This window comes from Palaemon carinicauda, chromosome 22, assembly GCF_036898095.1.
Source record: "Palaemon carinicauda isolate YSFRI2023 chromosome 22, ASM3689809v2, whole genome shotgun sequence".
Taxonomy (NCBI): Eukaryota; Metazoa; Arthropoda; class Malacostraca; order Decapoda; family Palaemonidae; genus Palaemon; species Palaemon carinicauda.
The window spans coordinates 115928587-115954110 of NC_090746.1; the positions used below are offsets into that span (position 1 = coordinate 115928587).

At 39.3% G+C, this 25524-nt stretch overlaps 2 protein-coding genes across 4 annotated transcripts in view; one reads left to right on the forward strand and one right to left on the reverse strand.

Moving 5' to 3' along the window:
- The window catches only part of LOC137616713 (transmembrane anterior posterior transformation protein 1 homolog), an 83333-nt gene extending 72838 nt beyond the window's left edge, over nucleotides 1-10495 (forward strand). For both annotated transcript variants that reach the window (XM_068346715.1, XM_068346716.1), the window contains one exon: nucleotides 9135-10495. In XM_068346715.1, the coding sequence (XP_068202816.1) occupies nucleotides 9135-9909 (775 nt within the window). In that variant the 3' untranslated portion in view covers nucleotides 9910-10495. The remainder of the gene's footprint in view (nucleotides 1-9134) is intronic.
- The window catches only part of LOC137616714 (uncharacterized), a 28464-nt gene extending 4513 nt beyond the window's left edge, over nucleotides 1-23951 (reverse strand). Inside the window, exons 1-5 of one of the 2 annotated variants that reach the window (XR_011039494.1) lie at nucleotides 23725-23951; nucleotides 14961-15073; nucleotides 14212-14387; nucleotides 11392-11496; nucleotides 11028-11260 (exon numbers count right to left, since the gene is read on the reverse strand). Coding sequence is in view for 1 of the 2 variants with exons in the window: in XM_068346717.1 (XP_068202818.1) it covers nucleotides 11119-11260; nucleotides 11392-11496; nucleotides 14212-14387; nucleotides 14961-15073; nucleotides 23725-23854 (666 nt within the window). In the remaining variant the exon portion in view is untranslated. Of the gene's footprint in view, nucleotides 1-10937; nucleotides 11261-11391; nucleotides 11497-14211; nucleotides 14388-14960; nucleotides 15074-23724 lie in introns of those variants that run through there. The other variant, XM_068346717.1, reaches the window with a different exon arrangement.
- Nucleotides 23952-25524: the final 1573 nt, after the last annotated feature.

The following is a 25524-nucleotide window of genomic DNA, read 5'->3' on the forward strand; positions in this document are numbered from 1 at the left end:
CCTTCTGGAGGGTCCTGACTCTCATCAGGGTACTCGACGGGTTTACCGACCCGGATGAAATCCCACGAGTTGGCAAAGACACTGTCCTAGATAGTGTCTTTGGCATTCAGAACCCCTCTTAAGACCAGCGCAGCCTTGCCCTGGTCTCAAGAGCTAAAGAGTGCCCATGTAAATATGTGGACACATTCTCAGGGTGTTCTTGACACCTCCTATAGAATTTATTGTAAACCTCTCATAAAAAACTATTACTTGTGGCTTGTAATGATTTGTTAGCACCTTGACAAGCCCATCAAAAACACACTCTTTAGGAGATTTAGAATTTACTAAATCTTTGACCAGACCATATATATAAGACCTATTAGTGATAGAAATGTCAGTACCTGCCTGTTATCAGCAATATCATTAGCTTGAAAAAATACTGTAGCTTGACCCTATCCACAGGTAAAAAATTTCTCACTCATCATATAAACCAACATTACCAATTAGTGCCATAATTACTTATTGTTCCAACACGGAGTACTTACCTCGAACTACTTTCTTCGGAGAGTCTGGGAATCTCCTTAATCACCGACTAAGAATTTTGCGTAGTTCCCCCTCTCTCCGCTATCTTGCAGGGGTGCTCCGGGGCGGAAGGATACTCGCCCTGGAGAGACCCTGGGTCACGCGTGGGGTCGCGCTTGTTAGTCAGTAAGCATCTGATCGCGGCGTTGATTGCATCTCGCCGCTCTCTCTCTCTTATCCTGGCAGTTCACCTTGTGTTCCCACGTGTTCCTTAGTGTTCTCCTTACCTTGTCCCACGTGTTCCCTTGTGTTCCTTTCTCTTGTGTACTACTTGTTCCCGTTGTGTTCCTCACCTTTCCCTTGTATGCTTGTGTCGTTTGAGTTTTCCCTGGAATCTCAGCGTCGCTGTCCCGGGCCCCAAGCTGGGAAGTCTTGCGGGGCATGGCTCTCGTCGCCCGAGGTCGACCCGCACACCTTGTGCTCCTCGTGTCGGGGGAAGAGATGTTCCCCGGCCTCCAAGTGCCCTGAGTGCGAGTCATGGCCGGAGCTCCAATGGACCCTATACGCAAAGAAGAAGAAGAAGGCTTCCAAGAGGTCGCTGAAGAGAAGTCAGGTCTTTCTTCGCCGCTGACGTCGCCCTCGGCCCAGTCTGAGAGGGGTTCTCCTTCGCCTTCCCCTACCAAGAGTAGGGGACGAGGTAAGTCCGTTTCGGGGAAGCGGCCCATTGCCGTTCCCCATGAGTCTGATGTAGGGGATTCTGTGTCCAAGGGGCCTGTGCAGACAAGTGGGGGGTCTGCTAGTGTGGCGGGAGTGTTTGTTGTAGACGAAGGCCTGGTGCCCGCAGGACCCGTCGTAAGTGTAGACCGGGTGGGGGGGGGGGAATCAGCGCCCACCCCCACGCCTGAACAGTGCTTTTCAAGTTCAGCGGGTTCCGGGGGTGGCCAGAACAAAGAAAGGCGGCCCACGTGCTCCTCGGACCCCGACTCCATCGGTTGGATGGCTCCTAAGAAGCCCTTCAGGTCCTCCATGAGGCAGGAGGAGGATATTGAGGGTTGGTTCACCCCTCGACCCATCATCTGTTCACCCCCGGCGCCATCGGCCACGCTTCCGCCGGACTTCATGGAGCCCGTGACCCCGAGTACCAGACCCAGAACCCCCAGGAGGCTTGTGGTAGAGACGGAGGATTCAGCTTCCTTGAATTCTTCTGACGAATTTTCCTACGACTCCTTTTCGTCGGACAGCTACAGTGTTAGAGACTCTAGAAGGAAGCGGTTCAGGAGGAGGAGATAAAGCCCACGCGACAGCCCGCCCAGGCAGAGGGCGAGGTCTTCGAGGAGAGACTACCGTAGGAGGTTGTTACCGTTGTCTAGCATCGTCGAGAATCCAGCAGGTCGGTTGCCGCTCCAGTGCCTGCCTCGGTGGCTGCTTGAGCCGCTCCCGTTTCCCTGCATAGTGTCTCTTCGGCTCCGCCTGCTCGTCGGGTGCAGCCGTTGGCACACTCGTCGTTACCCTGACTCCCGTGGGTTAAGCACAGCAACACAATCCCAGGATCTTTCGTCGCAGCGGTCCCGGCCAAGTTTCGGGATTCATCAACCAGCGCCATCCGGGTGAGCCCGGGAGGGGGTAGACCCATGACGGCTGCCTCCGCTCAGGCGGCTCTACCTGTGACGGAGGCACCTGCTCTATCACCTTACCAGGAGGGGAGGGAGGCCTCCGTGCCCACGGATCCCTCCGCATTCGAGGAACCTTCCGACGTGGAGGTACGGTTAGTGGACGACCTAGTAGACTCAGGTGAGTGCGCTGCGGAAGAGGTCTCGTCCTATCGTAAGGTGCTTGCGCTCATCCGACGGCACCATAGGTTGGACGAGCCTCGACCAACAGCTGAACGAGCTTGGCTCTCAGGTATGGGCAGGATGGTAGAGGACCCTGTCCAGAAGAAGCTGTCTCTGACCCTGCCTTTAGCCCCCGATGCTGCCATGGGGATGGAGCACGTAGACTTTTACGTGTCAGGACCGAAGAATTCCTTGAGGGCGCAGGGCTCATTCAAACTCCTACCGGGTCTCAAGACCCAGAGAAAATTCTATGTACCTGACGGTCATCATTCAGGGCCCAGCACGTTGGAGGAAGTCGCTACCCTGAACCAGGGCAACTCGGACAAGCGTAGCCTGAACGCTCCGGTGGTCTTCTCACAAGCGGAGCCGCCATGATGGAGGTTACCGCTCAGGACATCGTAAATGTGACCTCTGGGCTGGATATGTGGGCCTGTACGCTGGCAGACTTCCAAATCTCGCACGACCTTTCAGTGCCAGACAACCAGGCTCTTATTATTATTATTATTATTACTATCCAAGCTACAACCCTAGTTGAAAAAGCAAGATGCTATAAGCCCAGGGGCTCCAACAGGGAAAAATAGCCCAGTGAGGAAAGGAAATAAGGAAATAAATAAATGAAGATAACAAATTAACAATAAATCATTCTAAAAACAGTAACAACGTCAAAACAGACATGTCATATATAAACTATTAACGGCATCAAAAACAAATATGTCATAAATAAACTATAAAAAGACTCATGTCCGCCTGGTCAACAAAAAAGCATTTGCTCCAACTTTGAACTTTTTAAGTTCTACTGATTCAACCACCCGATTAGGAAGATCATTCCACAACTTAGTAACAGCTGGAATAAAACTTCTAGAGTACTGCGTAGTATTGAGTCTCGTGATGGAGAAGGCCTGGCTATTAGAATTAACTGCCTGCCTAGTATTACGAACAGGATAGAATTGTCCAGGGAGATCTGAATGTAAAGGATGGTCAGAGTTATGAAAAATCTTATGCAACATGCATAATGAACTAATTGAACGACGGTGCCAGAGATTAATATCTAGATCAGGAATAAGAAATTTAATAGACCGTAAGTTTCTGTCCAACAAATTAAGATGAGAATCAGCAGCTGAAGACCAAACAGGAGAACAATACTCAAAACAAGGTAGAATGAAAGAATTAAAACACTTCTTCAGAATAGATTGATCACCGAAAATCTTGAAAGACTTTCTCAATAAGCCTATTTTTTGTGCAATTGAAGAAGACAGAGACCTTATATGTTTCTCAAAAGTAAATTTACTGTCGAGAATCACACCTAAAATTTTGAAAGAGTCATACATATTTAAAGAAACATTATCAATACTGAGATCCGGATGTTGAGGAGCCACCGTCCTTGACCTACTTACAATCATACTTTGAGTTTTGTTAGGATTCAACTTCATACCCCATAATTTGCACCATGCACTAATTCTAGCTAAATCTCTATTAAGGGATTCACCAACCCTAGATCTACATTCAGGGGATGGAATTGATGCAAAGAGAGTAGCATCATCTGCATATGCAACAAGCTTGTTTTCTAGGCCAAACCACAAGTCATGTGTATATAGTATGAAAAGTAATGGGCCAAGAACACTACCCTGTGGAACACCGGATATCACATTCCTATAATCACTATGGTGCCCATCAACAACAACTCTTTGAGATCTATTACTTAAAAAATCAATAATAATGCTAAGAAACAACCCACCCTCTCCAGACGGTAGCGGAGACGATGGAGAGAGTCGGCAAGCTGAAGGGGTCAGCCAAGCCCAGGCAGCAGTTGCCAAGGCAGCCCCTTTTGAGGAGACCTTCGGCAGACGGGGCCTACCCGCCTCCGCCCCCGGCTAGACAGGAAGCTTCCACCTCTTCGTGGCACCAGTCTCCTCGGCCCTCCAGGAGGGGTGGTGCTCAACCTCAAACTGCCTATAGACCCAAGTTCTCAGGGTCAAGGAGAGGCCGGTCAAACCGCCTCCCTAGAAGGAGATATGGAGAGGCCCCCTACGCCTTCCCACGTCCCTGGTGGGGGGATGCCTCAAACATTATTGGCAAGCATGGCGGGGCAACGGGGCGGACCCATGGATGGTGACTGTTCTCAGGGAGGGATACAGGATTCCCTTCCTGTCAGAGCCGCCTCCGTTGACCCCCAAACACCGAACGGTATGGTTAGCTCCCAACGACTCGGAGAAGAAGACAGCCCTGCAGGCAGAGGTGGAGACTAAGCTGGAGAAAAGAGCCCTGCAACCCGTGCAAGAGCCGTCACCGGGCTTCTACAGCAAGCTCTTCCTGGTGAAGGCGACGGGAGGTTGGAGACCGATAATCTACCTCTCGGCATTGAACAAATTCATCAGGAAAACCCCATTCGAGACCCTCTGCTTCGGTCTGTCGACAGCCCCTCAAGTCTTCGCCCTGGTCTCGACTTGGGCAGACAAGCAGGGCATCAGGCTGATAAGGTACCTCGACGATTGGTTGCTGCTTTCAGCCTCAGAGGTGAATTTCTGCAAGGAGCTCGGGATAACAATCAATCTCGGAAAATCCCAGTTAGTCCCCACCACCAGGATTACGTACTTGGGGATGGTGTTAGATTCCCAGCTGGTGAGAACCTTCCCGTCCCAGGAGAGGCTAGACAACCTGGACCAGGTGATTTGTCCGTTCTTAGCCAGTACGCCGATGAGAGCCAAGGATTGGCAGAGATTAGGGGGTCACCTGGTCTCGGAGAAGTTGGTTCCTCAGGGCAGGCTCAAACCCAGACCGGTTCAGTGGAACCTGAAAGACCTCTGGTCAGTGGGAGGTTCCCCACAGAAGATAGTCCCGGTGTCCCCTTCCTCCAAGGATGCTCTCCTTTGGTGGTCTGATAGGAGGAATACGTTGAAAGGGATTACGTTCGGCTCCCCTCCTCCGGAGATGCTGGTCTTCACGGACGCATCGAAGGAAGGGTGAGGAGCGCACCCCCTCAAGGAAACAGTGGAGGGGAAAAGACCCGGCACATCAATCTTCTGGAGCTCATGGCAGTGCAGAGGGCACTGGTAAGTTTCGCCCACGTCCTTCAGGGGAACTCGGTAGCCCTCTTGTGTGACAACGCCACGGTGGTAGCGTACATCAAGAAGCAAGGAGGATTAAGGTCAAGGGAATTGTGCGATCTCATGGCTCAAGTCCTAGAGTGGTCCGAAAGGAACGACATTCTCCTATCGGCCAGATTCATCCCCGGAAAAAGGAATGTCCTGGCGGACCAACTAAGCAGGACAGGCCAAATAGTGGGATCGGAATGGTCCCTTTAACCCCAAGTGGCACTGGAAGCCTCCATCGTTGGGGTCCCCAGTGAAGACTAGACGCAAAGCTCCCCGTGTTTTGCTCCCCGGTACCGGATCCGACGTCAGCCTTCGAGGACGCCTTCCAGCACCCTTGGGACAACCTCGACGTCTACGCATTTCCCCCCTTCGGGATGATCAGGCAGGTCCTCAACAGGTTAAGACAGTCAAAGTCCACAGAGATGACTTTGGTAGCGCCCTGGTGGCCGGAGAGGGAGTGGTTCGTGGATCTTCATGACCTAGCCACCCTTCCTCCGTGGCCCTTACCGGCAAGAGAAGACCTGCTAAGCCAACCACACTTCCAAAGGGTACACAAAAACCCTCAGGGGCTGAGGCTACGCGCGTGGAGGTTATCAAGCGGCTGTTAAGGAAGGAAGGCTTCTCGGACGAAACAGCGGATAGGATATCGGGGTATCTGCGGAAGTCCTCTTGCGTTGTATACCAAGCGAAATGGGCAACCTTTGTCAAGTGGTGTGCCACTCAGAATCTGCGGCCCTTGGACGTTTCGGTCCACAATATCGCTGACTTCCTGGTACACTTGAGGGAGGACCTAGGAGTCTCCATCTTAGCCATCAAAGGAGTTCGAGCGGCACTAGGCCAGGTGTTCCAACTCAAGGGCATCAATCTGGGGACCTCGCGTCACATCTCGATGCTCATCAGGAGTTTTGAGCAAACTTGTGACCCCCGCACCTCAAGGGTTCCCCATGGGATGTAGCCAAGGCCCTCTCACGACCCCCGTATGAGCCTCTCAAGGATATCTTGGACAAGGATCTCACCCTCAAAGCCGTTTTCTTGCTAGCCCTGGCCTCAGCGAAACGAGTGAGCGAGCTCCACGGTCTGTCCTAAGAGGTGTCCCATTTGAAAGGGTGGAAGGACATGACATTCAAGTTCTTGCCGGAGTTTGTAGCAAAGACCCAGAACCCTGCAATTGCGGACCCTAGGTTCGAAGAATTCTCAATTCCCTCCGCGTTCGGACAACCCTAGTGACCTGCTCTTATGTCCCGTAAGGACCATCGGGAAGTACCTTAGTAGGACGGCCAAACTCAGACCAGCTGTGAAAAGTTTGTTTGTTTCCACAGGCTCGGTCAAGAAGGCAATTTCCAAAAACACCATTTCCTTCTAGCTGCGGCAGGTGATAAAGAGGTCCTATGAAAGTGAGGGCTCCACGGTACCTGGGACCCTGAGACCCCATGATATTAGGGGCCTTAGCACGTCCTTAGCGTTTGGCACCAACATGGCGGTAGGCCAAATCTTACGTGCGGGCACTTGGGCTAGGCGTACACCTTTACAGCCCATTACCTCAATACAAGGACTGTACGAGGAAGTCCCTGGATGCCTTCTCCATCGGGCCAGTCATTTCATCCATGCAACAAGTTTAGTAGTTTGGGCCCCGGGGTAGCCGTGGGAAGTAATCGCAAGGGACACAAGTTCCTCCTTACTATCCCACCTTCCTTACTACCCTCTATCCTTTTCCCGAGACTCCATCCTTTATTCCCCATCCTTATATGAGAGAATGGGACGTTGGAAGACATCATGTCTGGATTATAAATGAAAGGAGAGTTGTACATAAGGTAGACTTTAGCGTGCTTTCCCCTACTCTCCTACCTCTCCCTGGGAGTCCCAGACCTAGTTCCCTTTCTAGGTCATGTACCCCAGCAAGACTCGAGTATTCCGAACTGTAAGCCACTCCCTCCTCCTAAAGTATAAGTCTCCTAAGAAAGTAGTTTGAGGTAAGTACTCTGTGTTGGAACAAATCACAAATTTTAAGTAATTTGTATTTTTCCTAACAGTACTTACCTCTAACTACTTTCGGGTAATGGCCCTCCCATCCTACCCAGAGTATCTTACAGGAGTTTGAGGAGGACTTAAACATACGCTTACTGACTAACAAGCGCGACCCCACGCGTGACCCAGGGTCTCTCCCGAAGCACCCGTGAGGTAGCAGGAACTACGCAAAGTTCTTGGTCGGTGATTAAGGAGATTCCCAGACTCTCCTAAGAAAGTAGTTGGAGGTAACTACTGTTAGGAAAAATACAAATTACTTAAAATTTGTGATTTAAAAATAATAAAGGCTTAACCTTAATCTAGAAAAACCACAAAATGTCTAGTTATCCATTATCCTAGATAAAGTAAGATACCTTCATTACTCTAAAGTAAAACACATTTTTGTATGTTACCCATAAGTCCAACAGCATAAATATTTTAGGTAAATATATACGTAGGCTAAGTTAGCATATTAGTATAACACCATAAGTCATGGTCTAGCATCAGCTCATCGCCAATTTGTGATGGCCTTATACTCTAAAGACAAATAGTAAACAAGGCTAGCTACATAAGGTCCTGCATAAGTTAGGTAAACTAGACTGCTGCTAATACCATTACAACAATCAAACATTTGATACTTGGTACTCCAGCATAATGCATGAAATAGGCTAACAGCTTGATTGGCACATGGTTCATAATATAAATACAATTAGAAGAATATCTCACAGCTTAGCTGTGTCTTATAGTAACAATACATGGCAATGCATAGGGAAGGATAGTGTTAATTGGGAATGGGATGAGGTTAAGGTAGGAATAGACAGCCATTAGTTGACACGTGCTGTTCGTTATCTCTACGCACGTTCCCTTGTGCAACACACACAACAAATGGGAGCTGAAGGCCTGCCAACATGTTACTCTCCACCTAATAGAAAATAACCTTGAACTTAAAATAGTAGTATTGTTTCTCAATAATAGAATTGCAACTCAAAAATTTCTTAGTAATATACATATTCATATACAACAGGTACTACATTGCAGTAATGCTCTCAGCAGGTGATCTTAATACCCACATTCAAGTATGTTAACCTCTATGCCCTCCAAGTTTTTGATAGCTTAGTCACTTTGTTATGTAACTTCCAGCTTTATACAATGTGCTGCATAGTAAGAGGAAAATTATGGGCATATTGAATAGTTTGCCATCCAGCTTATTATGTTTAGAAGGAAAAAATATCTCAATTCTGGGGTATGGCTTTTAAAAGTAAAGTCTGGAAAGAATTCCCAGGTTTGGGTCAAGATGACCCTTGAATTTGTTTTCTCCTTTGGTGAAAATAAAGCAGTCTGGAAAAAGTTCTGAATTGGTTCCTAATAAGCAAATAATTTTCATTTGAGTTTCTCCTTGCTGACACCAAGCTCCAGCTGCGAGTGACTTATTTATTTTACCATTTCAGGATGGCTTGCCCACACTATTAACATTAACAGCAAAATAAAATTATCATGTCTTTGTATATGCCAGAAAATGTGGAAATAGTATTGTAGTTTTATCACTTTGATAAAGATTTTATCAACTAAACTGGAGATGTCCTATAACTTTTATTTGATAGACATCCTTTAAATTTCAGTTTTTATGTAACTAAAAGTTTTGAAAATTTTCTTTCCATATGACATATGGCATATGACATAAAATAACTATTTTTGTTATTTTCAGGATACTGAATGGAATTATTATTTTGGGTAAAGCTTGTGTCCTCATAGAGAGCGCTGAGAAACGACATGACCGAAATGAAGCCCTTTCAGAAGCAGAGAAGAAAAGCTCCACTGGGAATAACACAGCAACAGTATCAAGTAAAAGTAATAAGACAGATCCAGTAAAAGTGGAAGCTGCTACAAGCCCAGTTCGTGGTTGGAGTCTTCCGCCTCAAGGTTTATCTGTTTCTGATAACTGTATTTCGAAAAGTTTTACAATTTCACCAACAATGTGTGCTTCGGCATCTATCTCAAATGCTTCAACACCGGTATCGATGGGACCTCCTAGGAGTGATTCTTTAGACTTCCTGGGTGAGAGTAAAAAAGGTCTAATGGCAAACAGTATGGTTAACTTGTCAAGTGTCGGAATAAATGAAGGACCATTTACAAGCGATGCCTCTAGACAGTACAAATTGCAGCATTCCTTAGAAAGTATTCCTTCTGAAGACAATCCCGAAACTCCTAATAATTCCTTGGACCAATCAAAAGCTGCGGATGGCAACAGTTTAGAAGTAAAACCAGTTTGCGATTTTAATGCGTCTTCAGGTAATCAGACCGAAAGGATACAGTCTGTCACTCCCAGCAGAACCCCATCACCAACTTCAGACACTACTCCAGAGAAAAATTTAGCGCAGACAGATAATCCTTCAGAAATTAGAAAATTTAAAAGGCCACCTTTTTTATCTTGCGACTCATTGCGTTATAGAGGATCAACAGACACTGGTGATTTTTTGTAGATGTGAAATACTTTGTTATCCATATATGAGCAATGAATTATGTATAGTATATAGATGTCTTTATTCCAATTACAGACTAGTTTATGGTTGGCTGTTGATAAATATGGAAGGTACCATACTGTGCAGAATTTATTCCTAGGTTCAGAAGCCGGCCCATGTTTAGTAAAAATGACGAACCTACATATTTTTACTGAAGATGTAGCATTTGGTCAGGACAGTCAGACTGGGTACCAAATGCTGTCCAAATAGTAATGAAGTAACTTGATGAGTGGAACCTCCCTGATTATGGGAAGCCTCCCTCTCACCAGAAAATGGCTCTCTTATTTTCACTCATTCATCCACAGTAGTTGAGAGAGTACAATATACAAGTACTCTTTACCAACATCGATTTTCCTTCATCCACTTCATCATCATTATATGAGAGTCACAATGATTCAGTTATTGCTATGATTATTTTACATATTTATGACTGACAAATATGTGCTTATGAATAAAATGTTTGTGATGAGTTTGTGTGGATTTTTGTACATTATTGTAACTAAAGATAACTCATCAACTTGTTTACAGTCTTATTGTACAGATACAATATTAAGGTTTTTTTTTACCCTTTCCTAAGTATACAGTAGGTATAGTATATAAGGAATTTATGAAATTGGCTCGTTTGGCCACCCTCCACTAGCCATTGCTTTGACCAGGATCTTCAAACTGAACAACAGGAACAAGCTTTTACTAATAGCTGTGCAAGGTATAAGCATCCAGGCTCTGTCGAGGTGGCATGTTATACTTCCCAATGTTCGATATTCTTTAAATCGGATACTATCAAACTGAAATAGTTATAGTCAATAACTAATTTGTTGCAAGTTACCTGGCATCACATCTGTTCAGTGGAGGCTTGTTCAATATGAATGTTAATACTGTAGAAAACTACCACTACTACTTACTACTCTATTAACTACTACAGTACTATTAATACTGATAGTACAATAATAAAAAGGATATGACCCATCTAATTCCATCATACACATGAATAGTCTACTATAGACATTTTATTATCACTTATTGTACAAATAAAAAGTTTAAACTACAAAATAAATAATTATAAATAGATTAACTCAAACCTTTTCAAGATGAATCTTAATGAACTAATTGGACAATGCTGAATTGTTTTCCTTCCTGAGTAAATGACCACAGATTTACCCCCATCTGAATCTAAAAAGCATTAGACACTACGTCCAAGACAGAGTTGGGACATCCTGAGTAGATACTGGCACAGTCACCATAGTTTTGGCCATAATATTCAGCGGTCATATACTCGTCATAAACGTCATTCGGTTCTGGTTTTGCAGACGCCCTGTAAAATATACAAATGTATAAATACTAGGCAAGGTAAATATCTCAAAAATAAGATTAATTGGGAACATCATAGATGTAATCATAAAATACACAAACTTCATACGCTGCCAACAGAAACTGCATACTTACGAAAGAATGAGATTAATGATTTCACCATAGAGAGACTGCTCGAAAGGGGCTTCGGCTATTTCACAAAGAGTACGCAGTGTGCAAGCATGTCCATTATAACCCAAACTGAAAGTAGAAAAATAAAACTTTACTATTGAAATAGGACAAACAATTTAATTGTAAAATAAAAGTAAAAAATAAATTAAGCCATGTCCAAGAGATAAATTTTTATATTAAAGGACTTTCTAAAAATTTATTATTTGGATATTTATACAAATAAAATTTCAACCAGGTTAGAATGCTTGTTATATTAGATAAAGTTCTAAAGTCTTATAATCAATGATACTTCCCAAAAAGGAATTTCCTTCACCTAAGGTAACTGCTTTCTCCTGAATAAAGATATAAATACAGTAATTGCTTTAAGAAAACTAAAAAACCAGCAAATGAACAACCAAGAAATAAAAAAGTATACCAAAATCTTTTGTAGTTTCCAGTAAACTGTATCAGACTGAGAAACACACAATCTAGGAATCAATTCACTTTGCAAAATTATGAACTTGCCTATAAAGATATGCTTTCAAGATCATGAAGATACATGAGACGAGACTAAGAGATCATATTTGTAAGCAATGAAAAGGAACCGGAAGACAAAAACTTGGTTTATATTTTTTTTCGTGGATTTGCTAATGAGCACATTCTTAAAATGATGTGATTTTATAACCTATTAAGGAGAATACTGTATAGACTATTTTCACGTCCATTTACTCGTACGGTAATACGCAGTCACCTCTGGTAATAAGATGCTTCAAGAATAGTCCTAAAATTTACTTATTTATCAAGCATCTATTCAAAACAGCAAATCCCAACACGCAAGCATAACCACAGTACAGTATTTTAATTTCAGATGAATTCATGGGTCAGCTTGGAAAACTGTTGTTCAAAATGTGGGGCTCCACATCTGCACTGGCGCATTCAAAATATCTCTCTTGATAGTCTCTATATAGATTCTGGCATGCCTCTCCTTTCTATCCACAGAGAGGAGTTAGGTTTGAGATTTTTAGTTAGGTCCCTCACAAGGAAAAACAATCTTAACAGTAAGTACTACAAGTTGGGGCTCCTTTAGATCGAGCTCCTAAAAGATCTAGAGTGCCCAAGCCTTTGGAAATACAATTGAAAAATGATGCCAGAGAAGTAGGTTTGTTAACAGCACAAATAGCGGAGGTAGGATATCCCAAGTATCCCCCTTGGTGTAATCCACCTGTTAAAGTATGTTTTATGTCAGGAAGGAAAAATACCCTACCGATTTAGGTAATGAAAAGCGAATTCTTAAATCATACTGCTTAACAATGTGGGATACATGTTTTTATGGATGGTTCCAAATCGGCAGCAGGAGTTGGAAGTGCTGTTGTGGTGGGGGATATTCTTATAAGATTTTAACTTCCATCCTCTCGTTCAGTATTTACCGCTGAGCTGTATGAAATACTGTAATTCTCGCAGTCCGAAGTTTTAAAAAATGATGCTCAAAATAGTTTTCGCACACTTTTTTATGGATTCCAATAGTGATTTACTCTCAAAACATATTATGCCATCCCATCATTTAGTACATGAGGTGCATGGCTTGTTAGTACTTCTGCAGTCTAGGAAGAATATCAGTGTTCACTTCTGTTGGGTTCCAGCCCACGTTGGGGTGGATGGGAATGAACAAGTAGATAAGGTAGCTAAGGAACAGGGCTACTTAACACATCCCTTATAAGTATTCCTTACGAAGACCTTAGAAGTAATATACATTTTCACTGTAAGAATAAGTGACAGACTCAATGGTCTGAGCTTACCACCAATAAAAAATTGAACAAATACACCATTCTGTGGATAAATGGTCACCTTGTAATTCTACAAGGAGGAGGGATAACGTTTTAACCAGGCTGCATATTGGGGCACACACATGCAACCCATAGTTATTTAATGAAGAGTGGAAAAATGAGACAGGCCCTCTTTGCAATACCTGTCAATTATTGATATTAAATATATTTTAGTAGATTGTCGTATTTCTAATCTTCAGAGGAGAAAACATTCACTCCAAGACAAACCTTTAAGCTACGGGGAAGAAAATTGTCATACCGTGTACTTGAAAAAAATGTATCAAGTGTTGGGTTTTATCACAAACTTTGAGTAATTTCATTAATTTATATATTTAATTTTCCATCTTATTTCAAATTTAGATGTTATTGTACGAAAGTGGTGCGATTGATTTTATAGGTTGAAATGATACCATATGGTGTGAGTGTACGGATAGGGTTGATTAACTCTTACTGCGTTGAATGGCCTTTGATGCCCCAGTGCTTGGGTTGAAGCCCAAATTTTAAAATACTGTATAATCTCTAAATGAGCTATGCCTAGTTACTCGAACTGTCAGGCAATTCCCTGCCATATAAAAAACTGACAGGAAGTCCTAAATCCTTCAGCAGAAAATTGACATTAAAAATTTATCCCAATGTACAAGTTAACCTTTTTACCCCCAAAGGACGTACTGGTACGTTTCACAAAAGCCATCCCTTTACCCCCATGGACGTACCAGTATGTCCTTGCAAAAAATGCTATATTTTTTTTTTTCTTTTTTCATATTTTTGATAATTTTTTGAGAAAAATCAGGCATTTTCCAAGAGAATGAGACCAACCTGACCTCTCTATGACAAAAATTAAGGCTGTTAGAGCAATTCAAAAAAAATGTGCTGGGAAAAAAATAACCCCCTGGGGGTTAAGGGTTGGAAATTTCCAAATAGTCTGGGGGTAAAAGGGTTAACAATACTTGAAAACAGGGTAGCAAATGATTAATGAACTCACTCGTTTAGGAAGCTTTCCATCTGGGTGTAGATGTGCTGGCGTTCACCAGTTCTGCTCTTGTAGTTCCTTCCATTCACAGTGGTGGTAGTGGGCAACAAAAACACTAAAGTGTTGACCATTTCCATGTCACTTGCGGAGCTCACTGCATTCAGAGGTACGAGTAAGGTAGATGTCACCTGGTAATGGAAGAGAGTCAAAATTCAATTTTATACTATTGACAATTATAACAAAATGCAAGATTTTCGAGCGTTTTAGCCTTTTTCATTTCTAAGTACTATAGATCAAGCCTGATGTTAGTCTAAAAAAGTTATAATAATTATAAAATTTTATAGAACATGATTGGATAATCAATGATTGTTATGCAAATTTCAAAAGGGGTATCTACAGATTGAAGAATTAAGGCTTGCACAGTATTCTTTTATAGAAACAGCTACAAATTATTATCAGTAAGTTTTTTTTCACCATTTTTTATTATTATTATTATTAGCCAGGCTGTAACCCTAGTTGGGAAAGCAGAATGCTAAGTTTTAATTAGGAAAGTAACCCCATGAGACAAATCAAATACAATTTCATTCGGTTAATAGTTAAAGTAGAACTTCACTTCCAAATTTTGCACCACACTAATTTTAGTTCAGATATATTTGAAGAATAAGTAAAGACATGTGTACTATCTTTAGAGGAGATTATTGCAAGCAATTTATACATCATCATAATCAAAATCATACTAAAATACTTTGGTCTATACTCACTGTGACTTTACTTCCAGTTGGGAATGGGACGAAACGTCTTGCCCTTCTTTTAACTTCCATAGATTGAAGGTTATTGTTTGCCAGCCACTTGGGAACATCATTGACATTATTGCCTATGAAAAGAAATCACCATTCATTTTACATTTCAAATAAGTTACAGGCCTACTGAATTTTTGAGAATATGGTCCCTCATTAAGCATATGAAAATGAGGGATTTATACAAGTATAATTACTGGAGGCCTACCTACCTTTTAAACTTTGTGTTCTTTACTGAAACACTGGTTAATTTGGTCAATAAAAATGTTTTTACTCGTAATAATGATGCATTTGTACAACGTATGAAGAAATGCAGTAATGTTACTTTTTTTTGGCAGATTGATAGATCTGTTCTAAGTAAGTAAACATGAGCCAAAGGACTTAGAAAATATCACGATCAAGGTAAAATTAAGTATACTCAAAAGTAGGTTTGCTAATAGCAACAAACATATTTTTCATAACACTGATTACAATTGACATGTGGTATGTCCATTAACATAAAATCAACCCAGTCTCATACTTGACGTGTTCTACGACCATCATAGTAAAGATCTTATCAGAAGAAAATTTCAGCTGGGAGTAATGAAGTTTCCACATGATCTCAACTAAATTCCTATGCAGTTTAATAGGTTTTCCCATAGAAATACAGCACCCAACTTATACATGCATTCTTCAAGAGTAGGTTAGACCTCCAATTGCAAAAAGTAGCATTAGTACCCAATCTTAAAACCCAAATATAGTATGTCTTAATCAAATTACAGTATAGAAGGGACTCTTAGGAAATAGGGGTTTTCAAGTGGTGTAAAGTTATTGTGAGGGTTCGAGATGACAGACCATAAACCCAATTGGAAATGGGGATGTTTGAGATGGGAAATAAATGCATACCGCTCTCTTAAATAAATATAATATAATATATGATATATATATATATATATATATATATATATATATATATATATATATATATACTGTATATATATATTTATATATATATATTGTATATAGGAGCATTTTAAACCAAATTATTCCTACTGTAAGTGTCCTAACATTGACTCAAGGCAAGCTCAATAATTTTAAAGTATATTTGATCTAGAAAAGTGGTGAAGGGTTCATTAATATAATTTTCTACTAATGCAACTCCATCTTTTTGGTACAGTCTAAGGAAAATCTACATCTTGGAGTTTTTAGCAGGTTGAGATAAAAGGGAGTAAAGCCTAAGAAATTCATGCAACTCCAATTGTTAATTCATGAAGACATTAAAAAGACTTCCAAAAAAAAAAATAAAAAACAAAAACAGAAGAATCATTGAAACTGGATATTCTTAGTTGTAATAAAGTGTATTCATTTCCCACCGTTATCCCTACATTGCGGGGTCAGTTGCCTGATGCTCCCTCTCCAATGCCTTCTATTAAAAGCATCTTCCACCAAACCTTTTCTCTCCATATCATCCTTCACCTTATCTTACCATCTAATGCTCTGCCTCCCTTTTGATCTTCCCCTTATAACAAGTTCCTCACTAGCCCTCCTTGCTCCCTCCCCACCATCCATCCACAACACATGCCCACACCATCTCAGTCTTGATGCTCTTATCACCTGTAATCTTTACAACACCTGAGTCTTTTATAGTTTATTTATGACATATTTGTTTTTGATGTTGTTAATAGTTTATATATGGCATGTCTGTTTTGACGTTGTTACTGTTTTTATAATTATTTATTGTTAATTTGTTCTCTTCATTTATTTATTTCCTTATTTCCTTTCCTCACTGGGGTATTTTTCCCTGTTGGAGCCCCTGGGCTTATAGCATCTTGCTTTTCCAACTAGGGTTGTAGCTTGGATAGTAATAATAATAATAATAATAACACCTGCCATTCTTTTTATTTCATCATTTTCCAATCCTTCCAGAAGTGATATTCTCTTAATCCACCTCAGCATTCTCATCTCTTTTCTCAAGCTTTGCTTTCTCTTAGTCTTAAAGCCCATGTTTCCGATCCATACATTAGCCCTGGTCTTATTACTGTGCTATAGATCCCGACTTTACTTTGATGACATTTTCTTACCCCATGCCATTTCTCTCCATTTCTGTTATCCCCTTCCACTTTCCCCAGGCTGCTTTTACCATACAGTACTTTTAACTTCTGCTTTACATCCTCCCTCCTGACTTATACTGTACTGTAGTAGATCCCCAGTATCTAAATAGCTCCCCTGGTTTTATAACAGAGCCTTTATTTCCATACATGGCTATCCTGTCCTTACCTTCCTTAATGCTCACCATAATATCAGTCTTATCCTCGTTTACTCTAAGCCACCTCTCTCAAAAGTCTCTTGCCACTTTACAACCCTTCTGAACAGCAAGACTTCCTCATCTTCAGCAGTTATCACCAATTCATCTACATATAGCAACTCCCACAACTCTTCATTTCTGACCTCTTCACTTGACACATCCATGACCAGCACAAATAAAAATGGGCTTTATGCTGACCCCTGGTGTAATCCAACACAAACATCAAAGGATTCTGTTTCCCCAACTGCTGTTATTAGGCCTACTTTTGTCCTTGTGTGTTTTTTTTTTTTTTTTTTTTTTTTTTTTTTTTACATCATCCCAACCATTCTACACAACTAATCAGAGATGTTCCTATTCAAGCACCAAAACAATTTTTCTTGATATTCTTTCAAAAGCCTTTCTCTAGATTTACAAAAGACTATTAAAAGTCTGTATAGTTTTTAGGAGCAGTCAAGTAGCTGCAAGAAAGCATGGGCGGGCATATGCCTCATCCCTAAAGATGGCCACTGCCATATACTTCATAGAAGTAAGTATGGTCCTTATAAGGGAATTCTAAAAGGAATTTCTCTCAAATGCAACAAATGTTTTCTCTCTGCTAGGCATAAATATATCTCTTAGTTAAATACAGCTCCTCATCATGAGTCACTTAGCTATCACACCCAAACAAACCAATTAATTAGTTTAACAGCATGTGGCTTTGTAGTGCATGGACCCTCATACAGACAATTTCTACAAAAGTGTGAATGTTTTTGTTATAAATTGTAATGGAAATCTGACTGGGAGCACACACTCTAACCTTAGTGTTCAGGAATTAACCCTTTTACCCCAGGCTATTTAGAACTTTCCAACCCTTAACCCCCCCCCCCCCAGGGTTTTATTATTTTTTTTTTCAAGCACATGTTGCTATATATATTTTTTAAATTGCTCTAACAGCCTTAATTTTTGTCATAGAGAGGTCAGTTTGGTCTATTTCTCTTGGAAAATGCCTGAAGGTTCTCAAAAAGTTATCAAAAATATGCAAAAAATAAAAATATAAATACTGTAGCAGTTTTTTGAAAGGACGTACCAGTACGTCCATAGGGGTAAAGGGATGAGTTTTGTGAAACGTACCAGTACGTCCTTTGGTGGAAAAATGGTTAATGTACAACATTTTTCTAGATCACATATCGGTAATATAAAAACTCAAAACACTGCTGCAATGGAACATGCATACAATACTTATAAAAGCACTTCAATCACTTGACCAGCAAAGAACTGAATTTCATTTTTATTGAGAAAATGTATAGACACGTTCATACTTTTAAAGCTAATATTGAAGATATTAGAAAGATGCTCTGAGGATGCAAGTGACAATAAGAGGCCTAAGTCTGTGAACATTCTAGGTCCATACGAGGAGGCATTTTCTGAATATTGCATATTAACCCTTTTACCCCCAAAAGGACGTACTGGTACGTTTCACAAAAGCCATCCCTTTACCCCCATGGACGTACCGGTACGTCCTTGCAAAAAAATGCTATAAATTTTTTTTTTTTTCATATTTTTGATAATTTTTTGAAAAACTTCAGGCATTTTCCAAGAGAATGAGACCAACCTGACCTCTCTATGACAAAAATTAAGGCTGTTAGAGCAATTTAAAAAAAATATACTGCAAAATGTGCTTGGAAAAAAATAACCCCCTGGGGGTTAAGGGTTGGAAATTTCCAAATAACCTGGGGGTTAAAGGGTTAACCGTTTCTTCAACTTCTCTACACTCAGACTGATTAACCCTTTTACCCCCAAAGGTAATGTTAAATTTCGAGCACATTTTGCTATATTTTCTTAAATTGCTCTAACAGCCTTAATTTTTGTCATAGAGAGGTCAGGTTGGTCTCATTCTTTTGGAAAATGACTGAAGTTTGTCAAATTTATAAAAAATATGCATAAACATGTAAATAACGGTGTTTTGCAAGAACGTACCGATACGTCCTTTGGGGGCGAAAAGGTTAAGAATACTCTTGAGAAGTAAAATGGGTTTTTTTTTTATAGGAAATAACTTTTAATAGTAGAAAATGTTGTCCCGTCCTTAACTATATAATAGAACCCAGAATTGTTGGCCAGTCATGTCTTTGTAATGTAAGCACTGTTCACTTTGACTGTCTCTCACTTAGAAGTGTTAGCAAGGTTTTATTTAACATGCCACTTTTAGTGTGTATCTATCTTATTACAAGAGGTTTATAGTCTATTTGTTATACCTACACAAATTTATGCCCATTACAGTTAAATTTGTTTATAAATTTATAAGTGTAGTTTACAGTCATACAACTACAATGTACACTGCTTAATTCATACTGTATACAGACTGCTTACTTAGACATTATGAGTACATGGTTAATTGTCTAATGCCCTAATATCAACCATGAATTTTTTCTAAATAGCATTAGTACGTCTGAACTCCACTTACCTATTAGCCTTGCTATACCTGTGCATGGACAAATTATTCAAAGTTTTCTATGGAATACAACACTATAAACGGAATAAAGAAGAAGAAAGGGGGACCCATAGCCCTAAGTTATTATTATTATTATTACTATCCAAGCTACAACCCTAGTTGGAAAAGCAAGATGCTATAAGCCCAGGGGCTCCAACAGGGAAAAATAGCCCAGTGAGGAAAGGAAAAAAGGAAATAAATAAATGAAGAGAACAAATTAACAATAAATCATTCTAAAATAAGTAACAACGTCAAAACAGACATGTCATATATAAACTATTAACAACATAAAAAACAAATATGTCATAAATAAACTATAAAAAGGCTCATGTCCGTCTGGTCAACAAAAAAGCATTTGCTCCAACTTTGAACTTTTGAAGCTCTACTGATTCAACCACCCGATTAGGAAGATCATTCCACAACTTGGTAACAGCTGGAATAAAACTTCTAGAGTACTGCGTAGTATTGAGCTAGGTTGGTGTTGTTAGGGTAGACAGCATCGACAAGTTTAAATAATATGATGTTCCCCACAATCATAAAACTCCTTTTCAACTGTGGTCATAGTTGCACTCTAAGGGAACCCATAACTCATAAGCTATTAATTTCGTCCATAAATGAAGAAAAGATTCGTTAAATGCAATCTCTGCAATATTTTAAATTCTTGAATTCCGAATCTAGCCCTTAATGAAGAAATATGAAAAAAAAATACCCATCAATATCCTATAGAGAAGAAAAGGCTTGTTTTACGTTTATATGCCGTTTCCCCAGTATGTTTTCCCCACCCAAAACCCCGAGTTCCCACTGGGGGTCCCCCATTATTGGAGGATATAGATGTATATATATTTCTGAAACTATAAATTTGCGACGGGAACGAGTGTCATTTTCAAAGAGAGAGTAATTTTTTCTATTAGAAACAGTAGTTGTTTTCCTAGGTTACATTGCCATGTAATTCACTACAATGAAACCAGGGTTTCATTGTAGTGTATTACAGGGCAATGTAACCTAGGAAAACAACTACGGAAACGAGTGTCATTTTTGAAGAGAGCGTAATTTTTTCTATAAGAAACAGTGGTTTTTTTCCTAGGATACATTGCCCTGTAATTCACTACAAAAATACCGAAACCCTAATATGGATTAATTAATACAGGGCAACCCAATGAAACTTTGAACCTGGCTTTAAAAAAAATCAACGGTGAGCTGACTACCATGTGGTTTCCTCATGGAATCATGCGTGATTTCCATGTCAGCTCAAATATACTTACATTGAATCTAAGTGTCCCCAATAGAGTGTTAGGTCAAGTTTTGCTATGTAATGTTGCCCAGCAGTGAGATTTGCAAGTTTTTCTTTTACATAATAGAAGAAAAATTATCACTGATTTGGCAGACACACATCACAACCGTTCACTCTCAACTAAAACACTAAAGTACTAAACTCAGTGATGCCAGATATGGGTATTTATTCCTAGATTTGGGGATTTTAGGTGTCTGATAGGGATATTCTGTACAAAATTCTTTGAAGAAGAAACAGAGATGAGTAAACCTTTATATAGTTGTAATTTGTTTGCTTGCCCTTATATGAAGTTAAGTGAGTAATTTCTTTATTAGTAAAGCCTATGGGATCTAATGTATGTTTGTGGAAGTGGGGATTTTTGGTTTTTTTGGGAAATTTTGAGTTGTTTTTAGAGATTTTTGAGTTGTTTTGGGGATTTTTTATCATAAATTTTGGGGATTTTAGACTAACCCATCTGGCAACACTGACTAAACTGCGCCTGAGCTGCTAAAAAAACTTGGGAAGTTAGGATGCATATCTTTCGAATTGCTATGCACGAGAACCATTAGTTTTGTCTATTTTATATATCATCATATTTACAGTTGTTTACAACTTCGAACATGAGATAAAAATTCCTATTCGGGTTCAACGTTCAACCACCATAATTCGAAAAAATAAATGCTAAAAAAAAACTTAGGATGCATATCTTTCAAATTGCTATGCAAGAGAATCATTGCTGTTTTTCTATTATATATATATCATCTTATTTACAATTGTTCACAACTTCAAACGTGAGATAAAATTTCCTATTCAGGTGCAATGTTCAACCATCATAATTCGAAATATGAAGGAAAAATAATTGTGGTCAAATTATGCGTTGCTGTTCGAAAAAACTAGGCCGAATTTCGATGAAATTACATTAAATCGCTCTAGTTACTGGAGACGGAGCTGAAGATTGTTCGCTTTTAAGTGAATTAGAGCTATACATTTTAAAAATATGTTAATACAGTCCCTTATAAGATGTTTTCATAACATTCTATCAGAGGAATAAATTCTGATTGCCTAATTATTTTCATTGAGAATATTAGGCCTTTGGGACATCATACTGAGTAGGATGAACTTTAAAGTTTGTCTAAATGACTTAATTCTGTTTGCTGGTTTGAGTGAGATATTCAGTAATACGTCGTTGATATTTGATATTCGAATAAATACTATTATTATACCGAGCTGAGATAGCGAAGGACCCGCATGACTGTAAATCGTATTTTGTTACATAAACTCACATTGCAAGTATGATGCAATTACTTACTTACTTTTAATTTTACGGGTTTATTTCTCGCCCTCCGTCAGACACTAAAAGTCTGTTCAGGCAGGCCTTGGTGTGTGTAAAAATAATTTCATTCCAGTTAATATTTTGCTCTGGAATAAGAGAACGTTGGGTCCAGCTGTCTAGGACCTACTTCATTGACTTCTTTGGTTTTAAAATGTATTCATTATAGATTTTGTTATAAGAGCTACTCATTACATGTGCCAAAGCATTAAAATCTTGCGATAAAGCGCGTGTTTTGAAGCTATAAAGGATATTATAATTAAAATGACTCACTATAATATATTGAATAAATTGCAGACAATAAAAATACACATGATGAAAACCTTTCCATAATGTTTCTAAAATTATTTTCCTCATTATTGTTAGTATATATATATTCATTTTCATTTTTTGTCATATTTTGTCATATATATATATATATATATATATATATATATATATATATATATATATATATATATATATATATATATATATATATACATATATATATATATACATATATATATATATATATATATATATATATATATATATATATATATATATATATAAGGAGCAGAAGGCATCCCGGGAGGGCCGATACAACAAATGTAAAAAAAAAAAGAAAAAAAATACGGGACATCTGGTCATCCAGTGTGTTCCAGCGCTATGTAATTTGATGTTCTGATACATATTTTCGATCATACCATTATTATTATTATTATTATTATTATTACTTGCTAAGCTACAACCCTAGTTGGAGAAGCAGGATGATATAAGCCCAGGGGCTCCGACAGGGAAAATAGCTCAGCGAGGAAAGAAAACAAGGAAAAATAAAATATTTTTAGAAGAATGACATTAAAATAAATATCTCAATGTAAACTATAAAAACTTTAACAAAATAAGAGGAAGAAAAAATAAGCTAGAATAGTGTTCCTGAGACAGCGGAAGACCATGGTACAGAGGCTATGGCACTACACAAGACTAGAGAACAATGGTTTGATTTTGGAGTGTCCTTCTCCTAGAATGAATTCGCAAAGAGATCTACCTTCTTGCAATTGCAAAGATTATATAACCCACAAACAAAAATATAAATTCTTGTTGAAAGGTAATGAATGTGTTACCAAAACACTATATACTCAAGCTAATGAATGTGTTACCAAAACACTATATACTCAAGCTAATCAATGTGTTACCAAAACACTATATACTCAAGCTAATCAATGTGTTACCAAAACACTATATACTCAAGCTAATGAATGTGTTACCAAAACACTATATACTCAAGCTAATGAATGTGTTACCAAAACACTATATACTCAAGCTAATGAATGTGTTACCAAAACACTATATACTCAAGCTAATCAATGTGTTACCAAAACACTATATACTCACCAATATCTCGAACCAAAGCAGTCGTTAAAGTCTCGAGACAGTTCGCAAGAGAAACCGAATGGATGACCACCAACATCCGTAGGATGAAGGACCACGAGTTTTCGACTGAGGTTATTCCTGAGAATTTCATGATGTATTTCAACAAGAGACTTGATAAGGAATCTGCTTCCAAAATGGCTATGGAAATACCAGCAAAGCACAAGGAACGAATCACTAAGCTTCGGAAGGGATCCAGTGAGACACTGATTCCAAGACGGAGGTTTCGAGCCTTTTAAACCCACCGTTAGCGACCACGGGACCAGGGTTGCCAGGTTTTCTAAATGAGAAAAGGACAACTTCTAATCAACAGAAGCTTTAAAAGGTCAACCCATTAGTAGAAAAAGGAAAAATATATAGTATTTAAGGTCGGCATTTTTTCATATTACTAACGGCCAACCCATTTTTTTTAAAAGCCCAAATTTGAGTTTTTTTTGGCCTTAAAAAAAGCCAAACTGGCAACCCTGCACGGGACTAAAGGCAATTGTTCCATTGACAAGAGAAATTTCATCGGGAAATTAGAGAAATTCCATCGGGAAATTAACGGTAATGGACATTATTACCCTCATAATGGACAGACCTACATTTCTGACCTACTAGGATGTCCTCTGCTTAACGTTTTCTCGAATGTTCGTTATTTTACTTTACAGTGCGATGTCTCTGGGCTAGCTTATAGATATATCATAGTAATTTATTTTCTGATTGATCAGTCGTTAGCATTAAGGCTGTATCGATAAAGTAGATTGTATTTTCCCTCAAATAAATCATTTTGTCGTGTGGGCAAAAGATATTTCCGTAATTATGAAATGAATACAAGTAGCCTACATTCATTAACGTTTATAAATAAGCTACGTGTATATATATATATATATATATATATATATATATATATATATATATATATATATATATATATTTATATACACACATACACACACACACATATATATATATATATATATATATATATATATATATATATATATATATATATATATATATATATATATATATATAATCAGCCTTAGTCCACTGTAAGGCAAAGACCTCAGACATGACCCTCCACTAGCGTCTGTTTATGGTCTTTCTATGCCAGTCTACTCCTGCAAATTTGCTTAGCTCTTCATTCCATCATCTTTTCCTTCCCCTGTTTCGTTTGCAATCTTTAGAAACCCGTTCTGTTATTCGTAATGTCTATATATTATCTGCCATTCTTATTATATGTTCTGCCCATGTCTATTTACTTTTCTTACCTGTTGTTAGAATATCCTCTATTCTAGTTTGCTCTCGTATCCAGGTTGCTCTTTTTCAGTCTCTTAGTGTTATTCCCATCATCATTCTTTCCATTTATCTTTGAGTTGTAACTATCTTATGTTCTAAGACTATAGTAAGACTCCAAGTTTCTGATTCACAAGTTAATACTAGTAGGATCATCTGATTAAATGCCTTTCGTTTTAGAGAAAGCGGCATTTTACTTTACATAATCTCATTCTGTTTACCAAAAGCTCACCATAATTTTGTTATCCTTCTTTTAATTTCGGTCTCATCACCTGGGGAAACACTTACTGTCTGTCCTAAGTACATATATTCATTGACTGCCTCGAGAGGTTGGTTCGTCCATGACCGTTGCTTGTTGTCACTGCATTTTCATTGAACATTCTCTGAGTTTTACTCATATTCATTTTCAGTCCTACATTTCTGCTTTCTTTATTCAAATCTACCATCTTTTGCAATTCCTCCCATGATCCACTAAATAGAATTATG